The sequence below is a fragment of the Clarias gariepinus genome, chromosome 17 (assembly GCF_024256425.1).
Source record: "Clarias gariepinus isolate MV-2021 ecotype Netherlands chromosome 17, CGAR_prim_01v2, whole genome shotgun sequence".
Taxonomy (NCBI): domain Eukaryota; kingdom Metazoa; phylum Chordata; class Actinopteri; order Siluriformes; family Clariidae; genus Clarias; species Clarias gariepinus.
The window spans coordinates 25,446,964-25,471,364 of NC_071116.1; the positions used below are offsets into that span (position 1 = coordinate 25,446,964).

Here is a 24,401-nt window from a genome sequence, read left to right on the forward strand (position 1 = left end):
CTTAAGTTATTAGTTAACTTAGTGAATTAACAATCAAGACATGAACAAGGGCGTGAGGAAAGTAGACGGACCAAAAAAACAAAAACAACAACAACAATAGAGAATAAGATACTCTGAAATGTTCAGATTTGGGAAAATCGGAAGTCAGTAAGGTCGACGTTTATTCATGCAATTTGCTCTACTCTTGCACTGATAACGCGTTGGACTGGAATTCATTACATTTTTCAGCTGAAAGACAAGAAAATTACCCACGCAAGCAAAAAGGCTGTATAGCTGTGTAATATTCTGGCATAAAATATTCTATTAAAATGTCTTAAAGTTGTTTCTATCAAAAGAAAAAAAAAACAATCTAAGCAAATTGACATGCAGAGACAAAATCATCGTTTTAAATGTAATAGAATGAAAACATCAGACCATATCTGATCCCTCCTTCTTTTTCCTTTGTTAATCAGCAGGCACTGATTTCTCATCCTGAATGTTTGATGTCATACCTGATTTTTTTTCCCTCATCTGCGCTCTGACATCAATCACACAAGCATGTTTTTTCAAGCCAGAAAACACACAGCTTTAGTATGAAAGCTCCCTCGAGGGAGACCGTTTCCTAACTGTAATTCATTTCAGGTGATGGGATTGTTTCCGCACATTCGTGTGTTAACTGTTTGGAGGCAGGATGTAGCGAGATCACGAGGCACGATATTCCTCTGGACCGATCATCTTCTCGAAGGACTCCGAGTTAAAAAAGCTGGAGGTTGAAGCGTGGCAGAGAAACCTCGGGTTTCTTTGTCAAGATAAGCCGCTGTCATATCGCATTCTCATCGCATCTGAGGGAATATAGAAGAGTGTGGTGGGAAAAAAACAAACAAACAGGAAAGGTTTCACAACCTGCACATCTGTGTTGCTTAATCCTGTTGCTTTGGTGAACCATGTCGGGGAATTAAAAGCAGAACACACATGCGTATTGATGTCAGATGTGCTATGAAACCTAAAAAAATATATATATATATATCTTTTTTGCATAAAATAATCAGTATTTTCACATTTCTTGTCTCGATATTAATCAGATTATAAACTTAAATCAAATAAAGCAGGTAGAAATCAGAAAGAAAGGCCTAACAGATGAGACGCCGCGGTATAAAGGTATAAATATAGAAACGAGGACAAACACGACTGCTCGGTCTCCTGCACCGTGAGAGGCTCGACATGGATGAAGAAGCTGTGAGTCTTAAAAATAATACCTGAACTTTACACATCTTACAGTGTTATTTAGTAATCAAAGGGTGTCTTGTATGTTTTAATGAAAGCACGCTTGCAGAAAATTGCTCCATTGTTGCGGTGCATCACCAAGACGCGCTCACTGTGAATCAACTGCAAATATTAGAGCTGCTCAAAAGCCTTGTTTTTTTTTTTTTGTCAGCATATATTTCTGCAAGGTGGTGTAGTGGTGTAGTGTCGCCTTGCACCTTCAGGGTCCGGGTTCAATTCCCGTCTCTGTGTGCATGGAGTTTGCCTGTTCTCCCTGTTCTTTGTGGGTTTCCTCGGGGTACTCCGGTTTCCTCCTACAGTCCAAAGACATGCAGACGAAGTGTGTCAATACAGGATAAAGGGTTACGAGTGACGACGACAGCAACATTTCTGTAAAAACCCAGCACCACTCTTGTAATCTCTCTCACTCCTAACACGCGGTATTTTTAGCTGAGTGTCACACTAAGTGTGTCGTTAATTCTGTTTCGTGACCCGGCAAGAATCTGGCACTTCTCCATAATGCTCCATCTCATACAATGATCTAGGACGATGTTCACCATGCAGACAATGCTGTTCTAGGAACTTGGAAAGACGTTGATAAAATGATGTTGCGATAACGTCGAATAATTGAAAACTCCGATCAGAGATTGGAACGGACGTAACAGCTTCCCACACACACAGCGCCTCGATCTCATGTCACACATCTGTTTCATTTACCAAATTATTCTACTGTACCATGTTTTTTGAGTTTGCAGTGCTCGTCATTTTATGTTTATGTCCAAAAACATGCATAGTAGGTTGATTGACATTTCCAAATTACTCGTCATCTATAATTGAGTGTGCAAGCTCCCTGTTATACGAGGGTGAGTGAGAAAGAAAATGATCTGGTTATATTAAAACTTCTGATGGCTGCACTGTCTCATCAGTGCTTTTCTTAAAGTTTCTTAAAGTGAATCATCACTGGTGATGAGACACGGATTCATCACTACGAGCCTGCGAGTAAACGGCAGAGTCTGGAACGGAAACATCCTCAATCACCAACCGAGAAAAAGTTCAAAAGTTCCAACCATCAGCTGGAACAGTACTGGAACATTATCAGGAATAAAGTCCAACAATCGATTGTGCTTGTTACAGTGAGACGCTTATTAAAAAGCTGAAGACTAAACTTAGGATTAAACACAGTGGACTGATATTCAAGGGCGTCGATATTTTGCATGACGATGCACGTCTGCACACTTCTGACCACACTGTCGACATCGTTTTGAGGTGTTAAATCGTTAAAACCTGATCACACTCCATCAGATTTTTTGTAAGCAGCCCGGCGAGGCACAAGATTCACTTCTGATGAAGAAGTGAAGACAGTGGTGCATTTGTGGCTCGCAGCTAAAAAAAATTTTTAATAAGGGAATACGAAAGCTTGTTGACAGATGGACTTGAAAAGTTGAGTAAAATAAATTCTACAGCCGGAGTAAGGAGAATTTTGGACTCACCCTGGGACTTCGACATCCTGTTAAAAGTGAACTCTTCCATGCACCCTGGGTTCTAAACCCAGACCCCCTATGACCTCATACTTTAAGATAATGGATGGATGCATGTGTGCTATTCCTCCTGGAGACAAGAGCTCACCCATAGCAGGACAAGTTGCACTATTCTTACCTTAGTCCAGAGCAAAGCACAGGTGTTCCTAAGCCTGGTGCTGGAGAACCCCATGCCATGCAAATGTTAGTGTCTACGTTCCCAGAACAGCTAATGTAACTAATCAGCTACTTGCTGTACCAGCCTTTTCTTAAAAAACGTGTCTGTGGTAGAAGAGGTAGAACATTATAATGTGTAGCGCTGTGTAAATGCCAACAGTAGAAATCTTGTATCTTCCTTCAACAGTAATAATTCCCTCTGAAACAATCAGGTAGAATCAGACAAACACGTGTACATTTATACGGATGCCACATGGTCATGGTCGATACACGTGCGCTGCTTGTGCTATACAAATACAGTGCGGCAGCGTATTTACTTCCTCCAGAGGTTAAACTCATTCAGTGCAAGCAAGCAGATCCTTGATTTATTGTACGGTTCTGTCATTCAAAGCATATTTTTATGTGGTGTAACTGCTTGGTACTGGAGCCTGTCTGTACGATATAAATGAAAGCTTTTCAGCTTGTTTAATGTCTGCTCAAAACTTGCTGACATTCAGGCTGCAAAAGCATTTAAATAGGAGCAGAAGAAGCGCACACTCCAACTAGTTAGAAAAATCGCTAACAATAGGTCACAGAAAGCTCGAGCACACACTTTTACACCACCAGGAAGGAGAAATAGAGACAACCTGAGAGAATATAATACCGCTTTTCCCAGAATTCTATCAGTTGAGATGTTAAATGGATGAACTGGTCAGGATTACAACTTTTTGTTCAATGATGATGATGACGATCTTGGTGTTAACTGATGAAGTTTTATCGTATCATATCCTTATGTATGGCCGATCTGAAACCCTGTACTTGTTTTGCCCTGATAAACTCCTGTACTGCGTCGACAACATGCTTCAGGTCATCATTTTCACCGCATGATGAAAGTTCCTCCCAATGAGACTGGATGCATTTCTCTATAAACTTTTATTCCTTTGCATTATTGACTTCACGGCTAATAAAAATAAGAATCTGTCGAGGTTACCGCAGTTTATAGCTGATATAGCACATTCCTCAACTAACTATAAATGGATAAAAATACACAATGTGTCATACATTAATGCATGAAAAAGTGTAATTGCTGTTTCCAAGAGCAACAAAAAAAAAGACTTCAGGACGATAGAGAGAAAACTTTGGCATGGTCACAGTAACTCAGCTTAATTAAAAATTGATTGTTTTTAATTAATAGAATAGTGTGTGCTCATACATTACCTTATATGGAAGCACAAAGTTATTTATCAGCCATTTGTGCTGGAGGTACTGTATAAGTGCAACTGATTTTAGAAGAATAATAATCATACAATTATATTTATGTGAGGTGTTCAAGTCAAACTGGGACTTTTGTTTGTGCACAATAACGGAACACAATGGTAAAAGTAAAAACTTCCCTTATTTCTCTGTATAATCTCCTGCTACACTTATGCACTCATCCCAGCGTTGCACTAGTGCTTGGACACCATCAAGGTTGAATGTTTTCTCATTACGCCTGTTTTATGTCTAATACACTGGCATTCGAATGTTTTACTGCGACTGAGAGACTCATCTCCGTACTATGCTTGAAGTCTTCTGAAACTGCCAGTCGGTTTTACAGTCCCGGTTTGACTTGAACACTACCGGTTTGATTTGTACTAACACTACCTATGCTCAATCTTCAAAGTGCTTCAGATATCTGGCCGCGGATCCTTTTTTCTTTCCACCGAATATAATTTCTCTATTGTGTGAGGACATGCCCGCTGATACCATGCCAGGACACGATGGGCACCATCTGTTCCAATACCCACAGCTATAGCACTCAAATTAGGAAAATAAAGTGGGCCAAAACCCTGCTGACGGATGAGAGCGATAGAGTCGCATCCAGGAATCTGCGAAAAATAATATCGAAATTCTCCACAGTTCTTCCATATATAAAATCCATTATTTACAACTGTGATGAATCCATCATGATTCATTGACTAACACCTGATATTGACTCCCACAGTATAATGCATTATTCTGTGTGTTATCATCTCTGCTGCTTTCAGTCAATCAAAACAAACTGTACTGCACTTACAATAGTGGAGAATATATAAGGTATTAGAGTTAGGTGTGTTAGAAATTTAATCAGGTCTTGTGTTTCGTGCTGTCATTTCACATAAATATGTGGGGTTTACCCTGGACTTCCTGTTGAAGTTTATGATGTATCCTGTACCCCCTCGATGGAGTGTTTCCCTAATGATTATTTCTCTGTCCATCTGTATAGAGAGACAGACAGGTAGATATATTGTAGGTAAGGTAGAGTGCTGGGAAATACTGCACATTGACAATACATTGTAACGCCCCATACACAGATGCAATATACAGTATGTTACTACAGTACACTGTATGGTCACTTATGTTAAAAACATATATTATGATATATACATTATGATATATAGTGATGTATAAAAATATGTTACCATATGTCTACCTATAAGCAAACAGCATATATTGCTTATATTATTTATTGAGTAAATCTATTTTGTTAATTAACACGTGATACACAAGTACGCGCATGTACATTACCCCACATATACCCCTGCCTAATAATGTTCTGATACCTTTCTAGTGGAACCAGCATTAATCTTTCCTCAATTTGAGCTATTAGCAGTAGCTGCACGGGCCAGCCTTCACTGCCCTTGTGCATCAGTGAGTCTTGGCTGCCCATGACCCTGTCGCTAGTTCACCAGTTTTCCTTCCTTGGATCAGGAAGTCCTGACCACTGCAGCCTTGGAACATCCCTGGGTTGCTCTGACCCAGTTCTCTATCCACCACAATTTGTCCAAAGTCACTCAAATCCTTACGCTTGTCCATTTTTTCCTGCTTCCAGTACATCAACTTCAGGAGAAAAAGAAAAAAAAATAACTTGCTGCATAATATATCCCACCCACGCCCAGCCTGCCATTGTAACAAGAAATGATAGCTAGTGTGAGAACGGCCAAATTGTGATGGCTAGAGGACAGGGTCAGAGCAAGTCCTTAACTGTAGGTTGTGTGGGATGTTCTCAGGCTGCAGTGGTCAGGATGTACCAAAAGTGATTCAAGGAAGGACTGGCTCATGTTCCTATTCAATAATAGACGGGGTTGTAATGGTGTGGCTGATTGGTGTGTATAGGTTAGTGGTTAGTGGGTTTCCTACAGGTTCTCTGATTTCCTCCCACAATTCACAGACATGCAGATTAGGCTGATTGACATTCCTAAATTGCCTGTAGTGTGTGAAGGTTGACTGGAGATCTTTTCACAGTCATACAAAATGGAAATAAATACAGTGGACAGCATTGGCGTTCTAGTTGGACAACAGAGGTTCATAGATGGATGGATGGATAGATGGATGGATGGATGGATGAATAAATAGACAGCTGGTTAAAGGCTGAAGGATAAAAGTGGAATTCGCTTATGGCTTGCTCTGCATCAAGAGTCCGACGCTACCTTCATTTAAACACTGCCTTTAATAACCGAATTCTAAAGCGTAACTGAAAATAAGTTTTATATGTCTAAATTTATATGTTGGTTTTGTATCATTTAATTGATGTCAATAATATAAACATGTCTTTTTTTTTTTACAAAAGGTTCTTAAAGCTACTCTTAGTCCGTTATCTTTTGAACTAGCATCAGAAAGTGTTTTTGAGAGAGACTCTAGAGCACTTTAATAAGCCGGACTGCTAAATGCTGTAATCTTATGAAATTAAGCTATTTCAACTCAGCATTATAATACTGATATAAAAGTGAAAAAAGAAGAAAACATGCAAATTATATGATTCAGAGTTGATCAAGTCGAGGTTGACATTAGTTAGTCTGCGTGTGAATAAATTTACACACATTCAGGAGCGCGACTAGGATAGGAATGTTTTTTTTTTTTTCGTCTGAATTCAAAGTATTTCATGAATATGTATTCCTTTGGGACGAGGACTTTGCTCTTTGCGGCTTCTCAGTAATATGACGAGCTGTCTCATTAATTTCACAGATAGAGGAAAATAGGGGAGGCTGATTCTTCATGTAACTGATAAGAGGAAATAACATTTTGTGGCTGATCCACACTGTTATAGGATGTTGATCACCTTCAGGGTGGTAACTCAGGAGTGATGTCAGTGGCTTCTGTTGCTGGGTGCATCACACCACACAGTCACTGATTGCTTTCCTATAGGAGAAGGCCCACTTACCTTTTAATTAACTTTAAGTATTTATATTACTACAGCCAGAATGTTTAAAACAATACGTAACGGAAAGGACAAAAGATAGACAGGTAGAAAGAGAGAGAGAGAGAGAGAGAGAGAGAGAGAGAGAGAGAGTCCCAGACAAAAGTTTGCACAACTTTGGACATACGAGATAATACAAGTTTGGACACAGTTTAACACAATACTGGATTTGTTTTTTTCAAAACGTTGAAATATCACATATGGATTTATGTAATTAAGTACCAACAACACCAACAGTCAGTTTTTACTTTAAGACATGAAGCTCAGCTGTTCTGGAACAGTTCGTGCAAGAACAGTATCGTCGAGTGCGTTTACAAAACCCATTAAGCTCCATGACGAACCTGTCTCTCATGAAGACCTTCCCAGGAGAGCAAGACCAAAACGTTCCTCTGCTGCAGAGGAGAAGTTCATTTAGAGTCACCAGCCTCAAAAATCACCAATTAACAACCAGCACCTCAGATTAGAGCCGTTATAAAGAAGATTACTGTATATTTTAGATGCCGTCAGTATTGTTTTTACAGCGTAGAAAGAAATAAAAATTAGGAAAGACTATAGAATTAGAAGGTGTGTCCAAACTTTTGACTGCTAGTGTCGATGCATCGATGGATTTGATCATCCAGTAAGGTTTTTTTTTCTTTCTCGGTCCTCACCACAAACAAAGCGTTCGGGAACTCAGGCTGACCTTCCCTCCAGATATCCCGAGTACTTAGATACCTACAAAGAGCGAAGTGGGAAAAAAGAGCAGAGAAATAGAAAACCAGCAAAAACGTTGCTTCATTAATTTAGCGGTGAAGTGAGCAGGAACAAAGCGCAAGATACGGCCTGAGAGCAAAACTGCTATTAAAGCCATTTGTTATCTCACTCCTCTGAAGCCTGTTGGTATATTCCTGAAACAAATGAACCCAGATCCAGCACATTAGTTACAGGATAGACGCCCAGAGCTAAATCACGCTGAGGGAAAGTCGAATAAGCAGAACTGTTAACATTGGGGAGGAAGAGAGACGGAACAAGTGGGTCCTCTTACTATCTATCGTCTGTCTGTCTGTCTGTCTGTCTGTCTGTCTGCTGTTTCCACTAAATGTAGTACTGACCCTGATGACTGATTGACTACATAGATATACAGTATAGACCTCCTGTCAGATAGAAAAAGAGGTAGATAGATAGATAGATGGATGGATGGATAGATAAAAAATAAAGATCTCTAGATTAAAAATAGACAGCCAGAGAAGAGGTTAACACAAAACATCATGTTTTCTACTGTTAATAGGGTCATCAGGTAATTAACTATGTAAATCAGGCATTCAGCTTTGGCATTTCTTAATTAAGAAATTTAAATATTGCATTATGGGCCTCATAATGACCTGCTTCATTTCCTATTACAATCCTCAATCCCATTCCAACCTGCTCCACCAAATGTATAATCAATCGCCCCGAGCTGTACGTTAATATCATGTAATCGTTGATGGTCCCCAGGTTTGTAATCAAACATAATTAGGAAGGTTTTGGCTTACTTGTTTGTTTGTGCCGTTCGTAATGTTCATACGCGCACCATGCTCATCCTTGGGTTATTAAAGCAGCAATCAAAGCTTAGAGCTGCAGTGTGTGTAAAATAATGAGGGTTGAGTGATCTGCAGCGCGGCTGCTGCAATAATAATGTCCAGAAGTACAACAGATACAGTGTAAGTATCTGAGCATTTAGTGCAATAGACTTTGGAGCTGACTGAATACATGCGAATACAATAAACTGCGTCTAGATTCAGTATCGTGGAAAAATTGTTAGCTGTGTGTGGGCTGACAGGGACAGCAGTCACATCTTTTTTACTGGAACTGGTGGAGACAGAAACCACACCTTCCCTATTAGGAGTGACAGACAGAAGCCACACCTCCTTTACTAGGAGTGACAGACAGAAGCCACACCTCCTTTACTAGGAGTGACAGACAGATGACAGACCCCCCCTTTATTGAGACAGGTAGACACAGAAGCCACACTTCCTTTACTATTACAGTACTGATAGATAGAGGCCACGCCTTTTTCATTAAGACAGACAAAAGCCATACCGCCTTCATTAAAACCAAGACAGAAGCCCCGCCTTCTTCATTAAGACAGACAGGCGGGAGCCACACCTTCTTCACTGTGACTGGCGGGAGTCACTCCTCCTTCATTAAGACTTATAGAGGGCACACCTCCTTTCTTAAGACTAAAAAATGCAGAAACCACACCACCTTTACTAAAACTAAGACGGAAGCCACACCTCCCTAATTAAGTGTGGTTTCTTTGTAATTTCTAATAAAGAAGATGATGTACAGAAGCCACACCCCCTTATTAAGACTGACATACACAAGCCACACCCCCTCCATTAAGACTGACAGACAGAAGCCACACCCCTTCATTAAGACTCACTGACAGACAGAAGCCACACCCCCTTTTATTAAGACTGACAGACAGAAGCCACACCCCCTTCATTAAGACTGACAGACAGAAGCCACACCCCTTCATTAAGACTGACTGACAGACAGAAGCCACACCCCTTCATTAAGACTGACAGACAGAAGCCACACCCCCTTCGTTAAGACTGACAGACAGAAGCCACATCCCCTTCATTAAGACTGACAGACAGAAGCCACACCCCATCGTTAAGACTGACAGACAGAAGCAACACCCCCTTCATTAAGACTGACAGACAGAAGCAACACCCCCTTCATTAAGACTGACAGACAGACGCCACACACCCTTTATTAAGACTGACAGACAAAAGCCACACCCCCTTCGTTAAGACTGACAAACAAATGCCACACCCCCTTCATTAAGACTGACAGACAGAAGCCACACCCCCTTCATTAAGACTGACAGACAGAAGCCACACCCCCTTCATTAAGACTGACAGACAGAAGCCACACCCCCTTCATTAAGACTGACAGACAGAAGCCACACCCCTTCATTAAGACTGACTGACAGACAGAAGCCACACCCCCTTATTAAGACTGACTGACAGACAGAAGCCACACCCCTTCATTAAGACTGACAGACAGACGTCACACCCCCTTTATTAAGACTGACAGACAGAAGCGGCACAAACCCTGTGCCAAATCAAACGATGAGATGAGATGAGATGATCCAGCGTGGCAACTCCGCGTGATACGGGCAGCTGAAACAAGAACAATGAGAACTAATGTATTGGACATGCTAATGGGAGGCTGGTTAACAATGACATCATCGGGACAAAAAGCTACAAAAAAAAAGAAGTAGAAATTAGTTATAATGTATTTCCTTTTAGTAAGCAGGATATTAATGTAGATATAAATTTTTATATGAAGATTTGTATTAATGTTTGAAATTTTCTTAAAATGTCCTTGGTCTGATGGTCTGGCCCGACAGATTATTCGCAGGCACATAGGCAAGACAGAATGAAAACAGGACTCTCCATACAGCACTCCAAACACAGTGGCAGATGAGGTCTGAGTGTGCGCAGTACTTGAATATGTTCCAGTCACTTCAGTGAAATTAGCAGTGCATTTCTGCGATCAGTCTGCCGTGTTTCAGCTGTGCGAAAAAGCACAAGGTAATAATCCAGAAAGCCTTCAGAAAGCGCCGACTTTCAGAGCCACCGTTTGTTCTGTAATAGAGGGATTTTTTTTGATGGCATGTTGGTGCCGCTGCTATCAGAAGGATGAAATGCAAAGCCAAATGCAACATGCATTTTTATCTCAGTTTGCCCGAGAAATAACATTGACCTTTTCTCTTATCAGGTGCATGAAAAAGTTCAGCCACACATACCGTGTTCGGGATTGGATAGGTGTGTCTCGACACGATAAACAGGGTCTTTTTAGAAATATCATTATTACTACACTATCAGTCTGAGATATTTTACTCATAGACCACAGAGCTTCAGAATCTTAGTCGCAATAGACTTGCTTATACTGTATATGAAAATATGCATTTGTAATATAAAAAAGCTCTGGTTTTCGTTTTAATCAGATCAACATCATATGGTATATGTCTTCATATGTGAAATAACATACTGAGATAAAAAAAATAATAATCATGTGCTGATGTGACCTGACATTTACCACCCTGAACATGATTACTGTTTTTACTCCCTCAGCAAATTCTCAATTTTTTTATCAATCAGTGACGCATTGTACTTTATATCTGTTTCTAGTTGCATTTAAAGCAATAAAAATAAAAAAATTTGCATTAGATCTAAGAGCTACCCCAAAAGTGTGTTAATGCCTCGCCTGAAATACCTTAAACAGATATCACCTCAAACTCCTTTTTTTTCACTCCTCTTCAGACGATGCTGTTTTAGTGTCTATGTTAATCAGCTGAGCAATGGGGGGGTGGGTCCCCTTACATGAGGTCATATTAGGGAAAGTCTCTTCAACTTGTTTTGACTTGTTGCTTGGCCAATACAAAAATTAAAAAAGGCAAAAAAGTTTTTTGTATAACTAAAAACCAGTTATACAAAATCTGTTTTGTTTTTTTTTGTTTGTTTTTGAGGCCCATCTAAAAATTACGGGATTTTTTTTTTTAGATAGACTATTGCATAAGTTATGACCTGATAATATTGTTTAATACCACTTAAAAATAAACAGACAAGCATTTTTTTGTCAAATACACCCTGTGCAGTCACAATGAAAGCGCATGTAATAGCAATTATAAATATTGCTATATGTTCCAAGTTATTTTTCTAACAAAATATTAGCGCCCCCTAGTGTTTCAGAGGGTGTTCAAAAATAGCATCATGTTCATGACTGCAGTTTTTAAAGGAATATTGCCAGTATAAGTCTGTGATTATAAAATTTAAAATAGTTATGTATAGTATCATAACTAAACAGACTGATGATGTATATAAAATTTGAAAGCATATCGCTGGGACAAGTAAAAATCCACATGTTCGAAACAGTTCAGCCACAATGAAAATGAGAAATTCATGTCATGAGAAAGCCATGTTTTTTTTGTTTTGTTTTTTCCATCACTACGAGATCAGCAAGGACAGATGTGAGACATATCTACGATAAATAAATATTGCACAAAGTAAATCTGGTCCATATAACTTTATCATCAGTGGACTGAGAGAGAGATTCCGTAATATAATTCATGATCTGCAAAACTGCACTGAACGGTGATTTATCGGACACAGATGTTATGTTTATGTTTATTGAACCACAGTGTAAAAAAGGATTTACCTTAATCTTGCTCCTGTTTACTTAAATGTGTTTCTCAGACATGTTGACATTCATTCATCTTTTTTTTTTTGGATTAGATCCAGATTGGCAGACTTCCACATGAACTGCCAGACGACTCCGCACTCGATAACGAGCTGTCCTAATGACAACTACCACGGCTGTCTCGTGTCCTACGTTGGGCTCATAGGTAAGTGATTAGACGAACATCCTCACCGCAGAGAGATGTCTACGCGGTACTGTGTGTTAACACATCGATCAGTCAGAACATTGCAATCATAATATTGATTATCTGGTTACAATAGCACTGAGACAAGGAGTGGGATATTATACTGTATTAGGAAGAAAGCACAGAGTCTGGTACTGAAGTTAATTTATTGGAGGGAGGAAAACTTTAACGAAGGGCCAAATTATAAAGCTAAAAAAAAAAAAAATATATATATATATATATATATATTATTTGCTTTCAGTAACATAAAGAGTTCAAAAGTTAGTACTTCCTCTTTTTATTTTTATCAGGTCTCAGTATTAGGCAAATACAACCTCAGGCAAACAACAACATGCAGTATTTCAACAACTTTTGTGACTATTTGTTTAACAAAAATAAAGGAAAAAAAAACTGGTCAATATGATGAATTGAATTTTAACCAACTATACAAAGAAAATGAAAAGAAATAGCAAATATATATATATATATATATATATATATATACAGTCATGTGAAAAAATTAGGACACCCTTTGAAAGCATGTGGTTTTTTGTAACATTTTTAATAAATGGTTATTTCATCTCCGTTTCAACAATACAGAGAGATTAAAGTAATCCAACTAAACAAAGAAAACTGAAGAAAAGTCTTTTCAAGATCTTCTGTAAATGTCATTCTACAAAAATGCCTATTCTAACTGAGGAAAAAGATAGGACACCCTCACATGTATTCCCTCTTAAATTGGCTCAGATCTCACACAGGTATATCACACCAGGTGCACATAATTAGTAGATCGTTACTCTGCATGTTGAATGAGGCTTGCCCTATTTAAACCACAGACATTTAGTTTGGTGTGCTCCTGACTGTTGAAGTGAGAGTGAGCACCAGGGTGAGAACAAAAGAGCTGTCAGAGGACTTCAGAAAAAAGATTGTAGCAGCCTATGAGTCTGGGAAGGGATTTAAAAAGATCTCAAAAGATTTTGAAATCAGCCATTCCACTGTCCGGAAGATAGTCTACAAGTGGAGGGCTTTCAAAACAACTGCCAACATGCCCAGGACTGGTCGCCCCAGCAAGTTCACCCCAAGAGCAGACCGCAAGATGCTAAAAGAGGTCTCCAAAAACCCTAAAGTGTCATCTCGAGAACTACAGCAGGCTCTGACTACTGTTGATGTAGAAGTACATGCCTCTACAATCAGAAAGAGACTGTACAAGTTTAACTTGCATGGGAGGTGTGCAAGGAGGAAACCTTTGCTTTCCAAGAGAAACATCGAGGCCAGACTGACATTTGCCAGAGATAAAGTTGACAAAGACCAGGACTTCTGGAATAATGTTCTTTGGACAGATGAGTCCAAAATTGAATTATTTGGACACAACAGCAGAGGACATGTTTGGCGTAAACCAAACACAGCATTCCAAGAAAAGAACCTCATACCAACTGTGAAGCATGGAGGTGGAAGTGTCATGGTTTGGGGCTGCTTTGCTGCAGCAGGACCTGGTCAGCTCACCATCATAGAATCCACGATGAATTCTACTGTGTATCAGAAGGTGCTTGAAGAACATGTGAGACCATCAGTTAGAAAATTAAAGCTGAAGCGGAACTGGACCATGCAACATGACAATGACCCAAAACATACTAGTAAATCAACCAAAGATTGGCTGAAAAAGAAGAAATGGAGAGTCCTGGAATGGCCAAGTCAAAGTCCAGATTTGAATCCCATTGAGATGCTGTGGGGTGACTTGAAAAGGGCTGTACGCGCAAGAAACCCCTCAAACATCTCACAGCTGAAAAAGTTCTGCATTGAGGAGTGGGGTAAAATTTCCTCAGACCGATGTCGAAGACTGGTAGATGGCTACAAGAACCGTCTCACTGCAGTTATTTCAGCCGAAGGAGGTAACACTCGCTATTAGGGGCAAGGGTGTCCTATCTTTTTCCTCAGTTAGAATAGGCATTTTTGTAGAATGACATTTACAGAAGATCTTGAAAAGACTTTTCTTCAGTTTTCTTTGTTTAGTTGGATTACTTTAATCTATCTGTATTGTTGAAACGGAGATGAAATAACCATTTATTAAAAATGTTACAAAAAACCACATGCTTTCAAAGGGTGTCCTAATTTTTTCACATGACTGTATATATATATATATATAAAATCATGCTTTTATGGTTGTTTTTGTCGTTTTTATGACCAAAAAAAAATTTAACAAGATGAACATTTGGTGAGTTTCACATTTTTGCACAGAGGTAAAATTTACGTGTTCAGATCTACTTGACATAACTGAAAACCCAAATGCACAGTTTGCTGTCTTAAGCCTCCCCTGTCGACACACACCAGCAGGACCTCCTTGTAAGCCTTTTTTTTTTTTTTAAATCAATCATTGTTTAATTGTGTGTGGCCACCAAGGATCCCTGCTACGTGCTGAGTTTTAAGGGTCAAAGAAACAGTTTATCTGTTTGTTTTTTTAGATCGCTCTCTTGGCTGAACTTTATAGCAAATAAAACTATAATTAAGATTGTCAAATAACCAGTTAAATATCAGTCTATTAATTATAGAAAAAAAGAGCCACGTTGGTCCACATAACATAACAATACGCAAGATGGTACAAGGTGCAAAAACACAAGAGTGTAAACACGAGCGTAAACTTTTAATAGTTAAATATGCGTATACATTACGTGTGCGCTTATGTGTGTGAAGAGCAGCTAATCTGACACTGATAACACACACGATCCTCTGTGATGTCACACCCCGGCAGGATCAGACGTGACCCCGAACTATGTGGATGCCAACCATGCCAACATCACCATATCGCCATGGTGCAGTTGCCGTGGAAGCGGTAACCAGGAGACAGAGTGTGAAGCTTTCCTGCGTGACTTCAGAGAGAACGCATGTCTAAGTGAGTGGCATTAACACGACACGTAGCCTCGCTTAATAACACACTAATCAGAACAAAAATTGGCACGTCTTGCATTAGGCTTCACTTTCACATTCTGTTTAAAATTCTCTGTGTGTGTCTGCAGGAAACGCAATCCAGGCATTCGGTTACGGAGTGGACGCCGGTTTCCTCCCGTTCACCGAATCTCATACCGTCGTCCCATCTGAAAAACCCCACCTTCATCCTGCCATTATCACTAAACCCGACATCATGACCAACGACGTCAAACCAGTCGAGAACGCGTGTCTTTTCTCCACATGCGCTAATCTTAAGGTAGGTCCAACACCCAGACGGATCGCAATCTCATGTTTGTTGAGGTTTTGTCAAATCTTGCAAGTCTTTACCCTGCTATTTTCTGAGCCACTGCATTTCTTCTGAAACAGCATCAACCCAAGACCTCAAACAAATGTTTCAGCAAATCCATTTGATTTCAGGTTTTGAGGGAATGTAGTGGTTCAGTAAACAGCCAGGCAACTCCCTGTTATGTAGCTCTTAGCGCAGGACTCATGCATATGCATGGATAGAGCTGGATTCCATCAGAAGAGAGAGACAAGGAGAGCGTTCTCTTTTGCGGTTTTCACTTATACTATTTGGTCTGTCGTAATGCTCCTGCCGTCTAAAACAGGAAACAATACCTCAGTAACTCCTACATCTAGAAAAGATGGCTGGAGGTGGACATATATGCATGGGCCAGTTCTCATGTAACAGCTTCAAAAATTCACCAGACAGCAAATGCGATGTGTAAGTCGAATTCACTCCCAAGGCCTTGATAGCGTTTCTTCAGCACCACAGCTACCGCGAGTTCTTCAGTTTAGTTTGCACCTCTATGTCAGCTTAGCACCTCATACTGAAAACCCCAAAACAGGCAGGATGCTCGGGTGACTTCCTGAGTCGACTCGCTTTCTCACTGCAATTAAATTGCACTATAGTTAACTCTGAAGCAGTGTGAGACCACCTCACTCAGACACTCTCAGACCAGAGTGCGATCGCCGAGTTCTCGCCTGCCTAAAGCATCGCACCGGGGCTTTGAACCGCGGCATATGTAAAAACACCCTAAGTGGCTTTTAATTAAAAGGCATCTAAGAAATGAATAAATTATGGCTGTTAATATTAAAGCTTTAATAACACTTCCTACTGCCACTTTTTTTTAGGAAACCATTAACACCATTTACAAAATCCAACACAGCATAAAATCTTAGCATGCAAATAGAGTTCTGTGCGAAAGTCTTAAGCCACCCCTCGTTTCTTTATATTAAATTAAATTAAATGAAATGATGAAAATTAATGAAAGAAATGTGAACAAATGTTTTACTGCGACAGGATGTAAAGTGCCTAAAAATACCCCTTTAAAAACTATTGTTTATGTGACAAACTCAGCAGCAACCTCATTTCCTCTCTCGTCTAGTCCAGCCACTCAGCACTCAGCATCAGTCTTTCCTGGATTCCTTGATCAGGCCTTAAGTTAAATTGTTTTTTATGCTTGAATGGTTTATAGGTCACTGACTGAAGGACTAAAAATGAAAGACAAAAATTGAAAGCGATAAAGTCATTCAGGAAGCCTGGAGAACTATTCCTCAGGACTCCATTAAAATACAAGAACGTCTGGTTCTTTGGAAGCAAAATATAAAGAAATAAATGGGGCCCAAGACTTACGCACACTGCTGCATCCAACAATGTTATTCATCTTAGCAGTAATGTAAAGCTTCACGCAGCCTTTTTTTATTGGCTGATCATTTATTTCTAATTTATGCAAAAACAAGAAAAGTTTTTAAAAAATACAGCTTAAACCTGAATAAAGACAGTCTGTATAATAGGGATAAGAACGGCGATTTGATTTGTACTGGTAGTCCCCGACCTATGAACGATCGAGTTACGAATTTCCGCAGTTTCGAACAAACCGTGGTTCTACTTCTGGTTCAATTACCGTAATATCTCACAATGCGGTGAACCAGATACCAATATTTACAATTATATACAATATTTTCAGTGTGAAAGTGATTGTATAATATGCCCAGTATATTGTATGTGTGGGTGGGGGGGGATGTCTGTTCTATAAAGCTGTCCTGATGATGAATAATCCTAATTTCGAAAAATACTTAACCTCACAGTGTCCACCGTCTAATACAGTGGTAAACAGAGACAAAATAGCGTCCGAGATTCCCCTCGCATTTTAAAGGCACAAAGACATTTCACTGTCAGATTAATTTCCTTGTGCATACTGATGGTTTTTGGCCACATGCTGGCAGTGTGGAGAAAGGTTGAGTCAAGTGGATTGGTTTATGCCTTAAATAGTATATTCGTGTGGAAGGTGTATAAGACTTTGTCTGACTTAAGAACAAATCAGACTTATGGACATGCTCCAGGAGCAGAACTCATTTGTAAGTCTGGGACTACTAGTACTGTGATTCTGTGAACATCACAATTTAATAACTAGCTATATTCTTAGATTTTATATATTTCTAATATAATTTAGATTAATATATGATATGCTTATATATCATAATATATATGATTTGTTTACAATTCTAAACAAGCTAAATAATTGTTTACCACATGGGGGCGATGTGCCATATGTGAGTAGTTTAGAATGTCACTGAAAAATCGTGACACGTACTGTAACTGAAATAATCTTGCCGGTATTCATAATAATTTATAATCATATTTTAAACCACACACAACTTTCAATTCCTAAAACTATTAAAGTATTCAGCTTACCTGAGGCAAATAATTAGAAAAGAAAATATTCAGTAATTGTTATAAATGGTATTACAATCAGAGAACGAACGAGCACATTATACTGCGTTCTGCATAGAGAATTATTTTCAGATGTTGATTGGAAATCCTTCATAAAGCTCCTTGATTAACTTTGACTTCGCAGACTGTGATGACTTTGTTCCTTTCCACTTCTGATCAAGCAGTCGGGTCCCAGATTATTATGACTGAGATGTTCTTTTGATCTACGCTGGCACCAGATTGTAATAAACTCGAACATATGCTCCTTTCTCAAGCAATATCGGCGCAGAAAGTAATTTATTGGCGTTTTTAGGGCCCTTCAGAACAGATGTGTGCCTTTGTTTCTTCTCCATCACACACTGAGGATCTGAGTGTAGGATATTTATTAGTTTCGGCTTGGGTGTGTGCCAGTATTCTGTTTTCAGCGCGGTAACTGGGCGAGTTGTTATCACAGTTTATGATATTATGATGATTTTGAACGTTAGCTCAGCATGGCCAGGTGTGTATGCCATGGTTTTGGTGGAAATGATGTGAGTGTTATGTAAAAGAAGAATGTGTACAGTATCACCATGTATGCTAAAGTTAAGGCTTTTATTTCCCTCAGTGTATATTAATAAATGACTGCAGCTCCCGTTTAACACATATGACTTTTTTTTTTGTAATATTTCTTTTCATATAGGTATAGATAAATTATATAAATATGTATTTATTATATGAACATATTGTATGAATTACTCAAATATTAGGTACATTATGTAAATGAGTTCAATAAATGTTGATAATTTTTTTTAGACCTTTACGATAATAACTATAAGAATATAGTAATTAATATTTTCATGTTAAAGTTGTTTTGAGTTTCAATGATGTGGCTAAATTTAGGTTGTAGCCTGTTAAGTTGTCAGCTTAATCCTTACATTATGAACATAAGTGGCCATAATAACAAAGTAGAAAGGGGTGTTCAAGTCAAACTGGGACTTTTAATTGTGCAGAATATTACAAAATTAAATACCTTCGTCTTTAATTACATTTAACATCGTGTGTTCTCTAAAAGCCTTTCTTTTTTATTTCTAGTTAATAATAAAACAGAAGCAAGCCAAGTGACTACAAAAACTTTCCTGAAGACTTTCTCACAGAGAAAAACTTGACATCGTAACTCATAATTCCTAACCTCCAACCAAACACCGAGTATACAGTTCATTGTTTTGCAGAGAAAAATCCAAAGCATTCATTACACATAGCTGACTAGTTTAGTGCTATCAAAAATACATATATAAATATGAATAAAAATATCAACTTTCTATTGATAGAACATCAATGAATATCTATTGACCACCAGGAGTAGAGAACTGATTTTGCTATGAAGAACAGACATAACTCAACAGGAATGCTGACACTGGATGAGCGTTATAAAATAGTTGCAACAACATTGTAATAACGTTCTCCTTCAGGACAACATTGTTATCGAACGTTAGAAAGACTTTAATAAAAAATAACCTTGCACAACTTTGCAAATTTACATTTAGCAGACGCTCTTATCCAGAGCAAGGGCCTTACTCAAGGGCCCAACAGTGGAAACTTGGTGGTTGTGAACCGTAGTCCAATGCCTTAACCACTGAGCTACCCCTGGCCCAAATGCCACTCAAAACAACAAAACCTCTCTTTAGAGCATTTATCCGGAGACACTTCCTCACTGTCTGACTACATCCATGGTCCCTTAAGTTTATAACAGGTTTAGGGTTCTAATCAGAGACTGGGATGGACATAAAAGCTTTCCACACACAATGGGGAACAGCAAATATTTGTTCCCTGGTGGTCCAGCGGTAAACACTCAGCGCTCTTGTTGTAGCGACTGGAGTATGAGTCCCGCGCGTGAATTAGGAATTAATATTGTTTTGTTTGGTATCTCTTTAAATGACACGTCACGCTACTATCCAAGTCTTTTCTCTGAGTGTTTTTGATTGCTTCCCCCACTGTCTCTCACACTTTTCACAGCAGGGGGCTCATCACAAATATATTATGCCCATTTTTATTATGAGTTGGATAGGTTCTGCCGTTAATCTTTGAAGTGAACAGCAGGAAAATGATTTTGTAACACCACCCTGGCACTGTACAGATATTTTAAACTGAATAGTGATGACTACAGTTCTTTTTTTTTTTTTTGGCCTATTTCATGAGTGTCCCTTCTACAGAACACATCCTTTACCTGTCTGTAAATGGATCTAAATGCACTAGCATGAATGTGTTTTAAATATTATGAAAACATCATGTTCTTGCCGGTTCTCCCATGCGGCTGCGTACCGTTCTGCCACAGAAATGGGTGCAGGACCATTATCGTGACACGGCTGAATGATGAAGCTGTAGATATAATAGCCCATGTGAAAGAAAAAAAATGAAAAGAGGAAGAGGCATTTCCCTTATGCAGTTAATAGATATGAAATGTGCTGCCGCACTGTGAATTCGAATTCCACCGCATGCTGAATTGCATTGCATAAAAGGATTTTTCGAACCTTTAGAAGACTACGGAAGTATTATCTTCTCTCCCCAAAATACTAAAGAATTAATTCAACATTTTACTTGGCAGCCTTTTTTAATCAATCTTTCTCACTTCAGAATGTTAAACGTTTATATAGAATGTAAAATATCTTTATAGCACATCACTGTTAAATTTGTGAATCTGATTAGTTAGAAATTTAAAATAAATTTTTCTATAACAGCAGCTCTGACAGGGGTTTTAGCTAAGCACCATCTTTAGTCATTCAGTACGTTTGCACACAGATAATTTGAGCTACAGCTACAGCTCAACTAGTCCCTTTAATTGGTCTGCTGTCCTTGTCCCATTATACAAGCATGGCAGGGGAATGGATTTATTGACCAAAGTATATCGACTATGATACGTGGCGATATGCTCCCTTACAGCTTGTTAAAACAGGTAGTCCCCCACTTACAAACAAGTTCTGTTCCAGGAGCATGTTCATAAGTCGAATTTGTTCTTAAGCTCGACGAAGTCTTATTCGCCTTTGACACGAATATACACAATGTAAAGCATACCGATCCATTTGACTAATTCTCCGTCGCATTTCCCCACACTGCCATCATGTGGGCAAAAACCATAACTGCACCTAAGGAAATGAATCTCACAGTAAAATGTGAATTGAACAAGATTGTTGTCTCGGTGTTAAAGACAACAGTGTTGAATGTTCTTAGGTCTGTGGTCCATTCGTATCTGCCAAAATTTGTAACTCGGACGTTCGTAAGTTGGGGACTTTCTGTATTGTATTGATGTTTGACCCGTTTAGACAAACAAGCTAGCTGGAGGCCAACTTACAGGATGAGAGAAAGAGCAAGTAGAAGAGGATAAAAGCAGACAAACAGTTCAAGACATGGAGCAAAACAAGATGAGATCAGGGAGGGAAGCATTTTATGTTTTTTAAGGAAAACTCAAGTGGAAAACTGGTTTTAAGACACCGGGAAAATGAGAGAAAATAGAACCTACAGTTGGGGATAATGCAGCCTACTGGATTCCAACCGCCAAAGAGGAAACTGGTCGCATGTTCAGCAGTGAAAACATGAACAATTTTACAGTGCCACATGCTTTACTTTGTGTACAAATGAGATGCACACTATCCCATATGGTCATGGTGTTATCCAAAGGCAGACAACTAGATAACAGTGGCAAAAGAAGTGGGATAACGAACCAAATGTCAGGCATTTGCATTTAATTCAGGACAAAGTTGATGTTATAAGGAGGGGGGAAATCGGAAAGAGGAAGTATTAATTAGCGGACTAAGAATTGGACACAGTAACCATAATAGCACTGTATTTACAGTCTGTAAACACCCAAAGGGACTCCGTGAGGAATGCCATGAAAGTGAGACTGTTGAGCATGGTCTGCTCTTGTGCAGGAAATATATGCAGGAGAGGCTAGATACGGTGGCACAGCTCCAAGAACTGGGGAGAGTAGAAAGCAATGTTAAGAGTCTTTTAGAATGGAGAGTCACTGATCAGGGAAGGAAGCATTTAATGGGAGGAAGACTGGACTGAAAAAGTCAGCGTTAAAGGACAGGGAAGCTTAGGAGAGAGAGATTGAGATATATAGGTTGGTGGCTGTAAGGCAACTTAAAACTCCAACTAGATGCTGAGCGCTACTGAGAGGAAACGTGTTGGAAAGAAAAAGTGTGCAAGTGCCGGAAAAAACAGACAACGAGTTGAAGACACACAGAACAAGTCAAGACACGATCAGTAAGGGATGCATTAGACGTTTTAAGGAAGGCTGTCTGGAAAATTGGCTTTAAGAGGCCAGGAAGATGAGGGAGAATGAGACCTACAGCTGTAATGTAATGTAATGTAACCTACTGCATTCGGCCCCTTAAACACATCATTTGGTCGAGCTGATCCGACTTTGCCAAGTTCGATTTGCTACGATTTCAGTCGCACAAACTTAAGTCCAGTTTTAGTCAGACTAACACAATTATTCAGACTAACGCAACATCATGTAAACAAAGACTGTAAATTTCACTTTACAATAAGAGCATTTGGCACTTATTTTACAGTTCATTCTACTGTATAGAATTTTATTCTACTGTATACTCTTTAGATTGGATTATGATACTGTATATAATACTAAAAATAGCCATAATTTTTCTATAGAAATATACCATGTTATTTTTTTAATTGAAGTGTTTAATAAAATCTGCTTTTCGCTTTCTACTTTCGCGTTTAATTCTTATTGTCAGGGACAAGGGACAAGGCAGGACATAAACAACATATCTTGATGGATCTGGTAATGCACAGGTAATGCACGGACAACCAACAGTGACCAATGCTGTTTTCTGTTCCCTTCGAACGGAGCAGTTATGCATCCTGTGGGTTCGAATCTTACTTAAGACTACCCAGTGCAGTCACTTTACAGAGAGCAACTAACCAATGAGAGATGGATATAGAAATACAAAAACAGATGCCAGACAGAGAACTAAATACCAAACACCTGAGAATGATTGCAGAGATTACAGTCGAGCAGGAAAACAAAAAAAAAGAACAACAAAATAGAATCGAAACAAAAGTTAATAAATTAAAGTGGCGCATAGCGACCGGAAACAATCCTGGCACAAATCCCAACAAATAAAAAAATATATATAATAATAAAAAATTAAATTAAATATGCATTTAATAAATAATTACTCTGGTGTATCAAGAGTCCTTAATCAATGATACACTCATTCACTCAACACAACATGTCCACCGATATATCAAGGTCTTTCCAAAATGTCCCCTTGGTGGACAGTGACTTATATTCACACTAATATGCCATATAGGGGGAAAAATCTCGGTAATCATTATATTCCTTCGGTAAAAGAATAATTTAGTTCTACTGATTTACACAGTGCTAATGTAATCCACCTGATTCAGTGAGTCTGAGACGCAGGTGTGTGTGATTACAGCTTTAATACAACACAGTTGTACATGATTTCGCCAAAGGCTGATGGTGTCAAGTCGTCAAACTTGGCATCTATATAACGACCAGGGATGCCATATGGATAAAATAACATGAGTTTAACAACAATTACATGCATGTTCTTGCTGACAGTACTGGCATTTTGCTCCTAAATGAGAAACAGGGCTGAGTTTTTGTTTTTTTTCATCGAATAGACAAAATGTGATTAAATAGCACAAATGCTGTTAACTTTAAATCTGTAAGTTAAATAAAAGGATTTCACTTTCAAAGAGACCTCGACTGTCAATATTACAATGTAATTAAAAATATTTTTTTATTCTGTCCGTAATCTGTAGAAAACTTGAGGAATGCAACTTGAACATGTGACCTTGTGGAATATTTGACCTCTCATAGGGTGCGTGTGTTCAGGAACCAGGGTCGAAAGCAGAACTGTACATTTTTCATCATCTATAATGGATGTTTCATGAATAAGCCATGAGCTGTTCAAAGGGTTCACATATTAATTAACACAAAGAGGTATTTTGAGGTATTTTAATTATTAAATTCCAAGGTGAAGTATGAGTGAGGGCAGCGTAGTTCCCAAGACATTGTGTGTTATAAAACATATGAAGGACGCTGTGTTTAAAATGTCTTTTACATTTGCTTTACACGTTTATCTGTAAAAGTAATGCAAGTGAGATAGAAAATCATATCTAGAATGTGGATTATAGCCAACATGTAATCATATAAATCATTAGACTGGCATGTCAGAAAGAATTACCTGATTA

At 38.8% G+C, this 24,401-nt stretch overlaps 1 protein-coding gene across 2 annotated transcripts in view; it reads left to right on the plus strand.

Annotated features, from left to right (window-relative positions):
* Positions 1–24,401, plus strand: part of gfra2b (GDNF family receptor alpha 2b) — a 105,391-nt gene that overhangs the window by 69,270 nt on the left and 11,720 nt on the right. For both annotated transcript variants that reach the window (XM_053515596.1, XM_053515597.1), the window contains exons 5-7: positions 12,396–12,505; positions 15,270–15,410; positions 15,535–15,722. In XM_053515596.1, the coding sequence (XP_053371571.1) occupies positions 12,396–12,505; positions 15,270–15,410; positions 15,535–15,722 (439 nt within the window). The remainder of the gene's footprint in view (positions 1–12,395; positions 12,506–15,269; positions 15,411–15,534; positions 15,723–24,401) is intronic.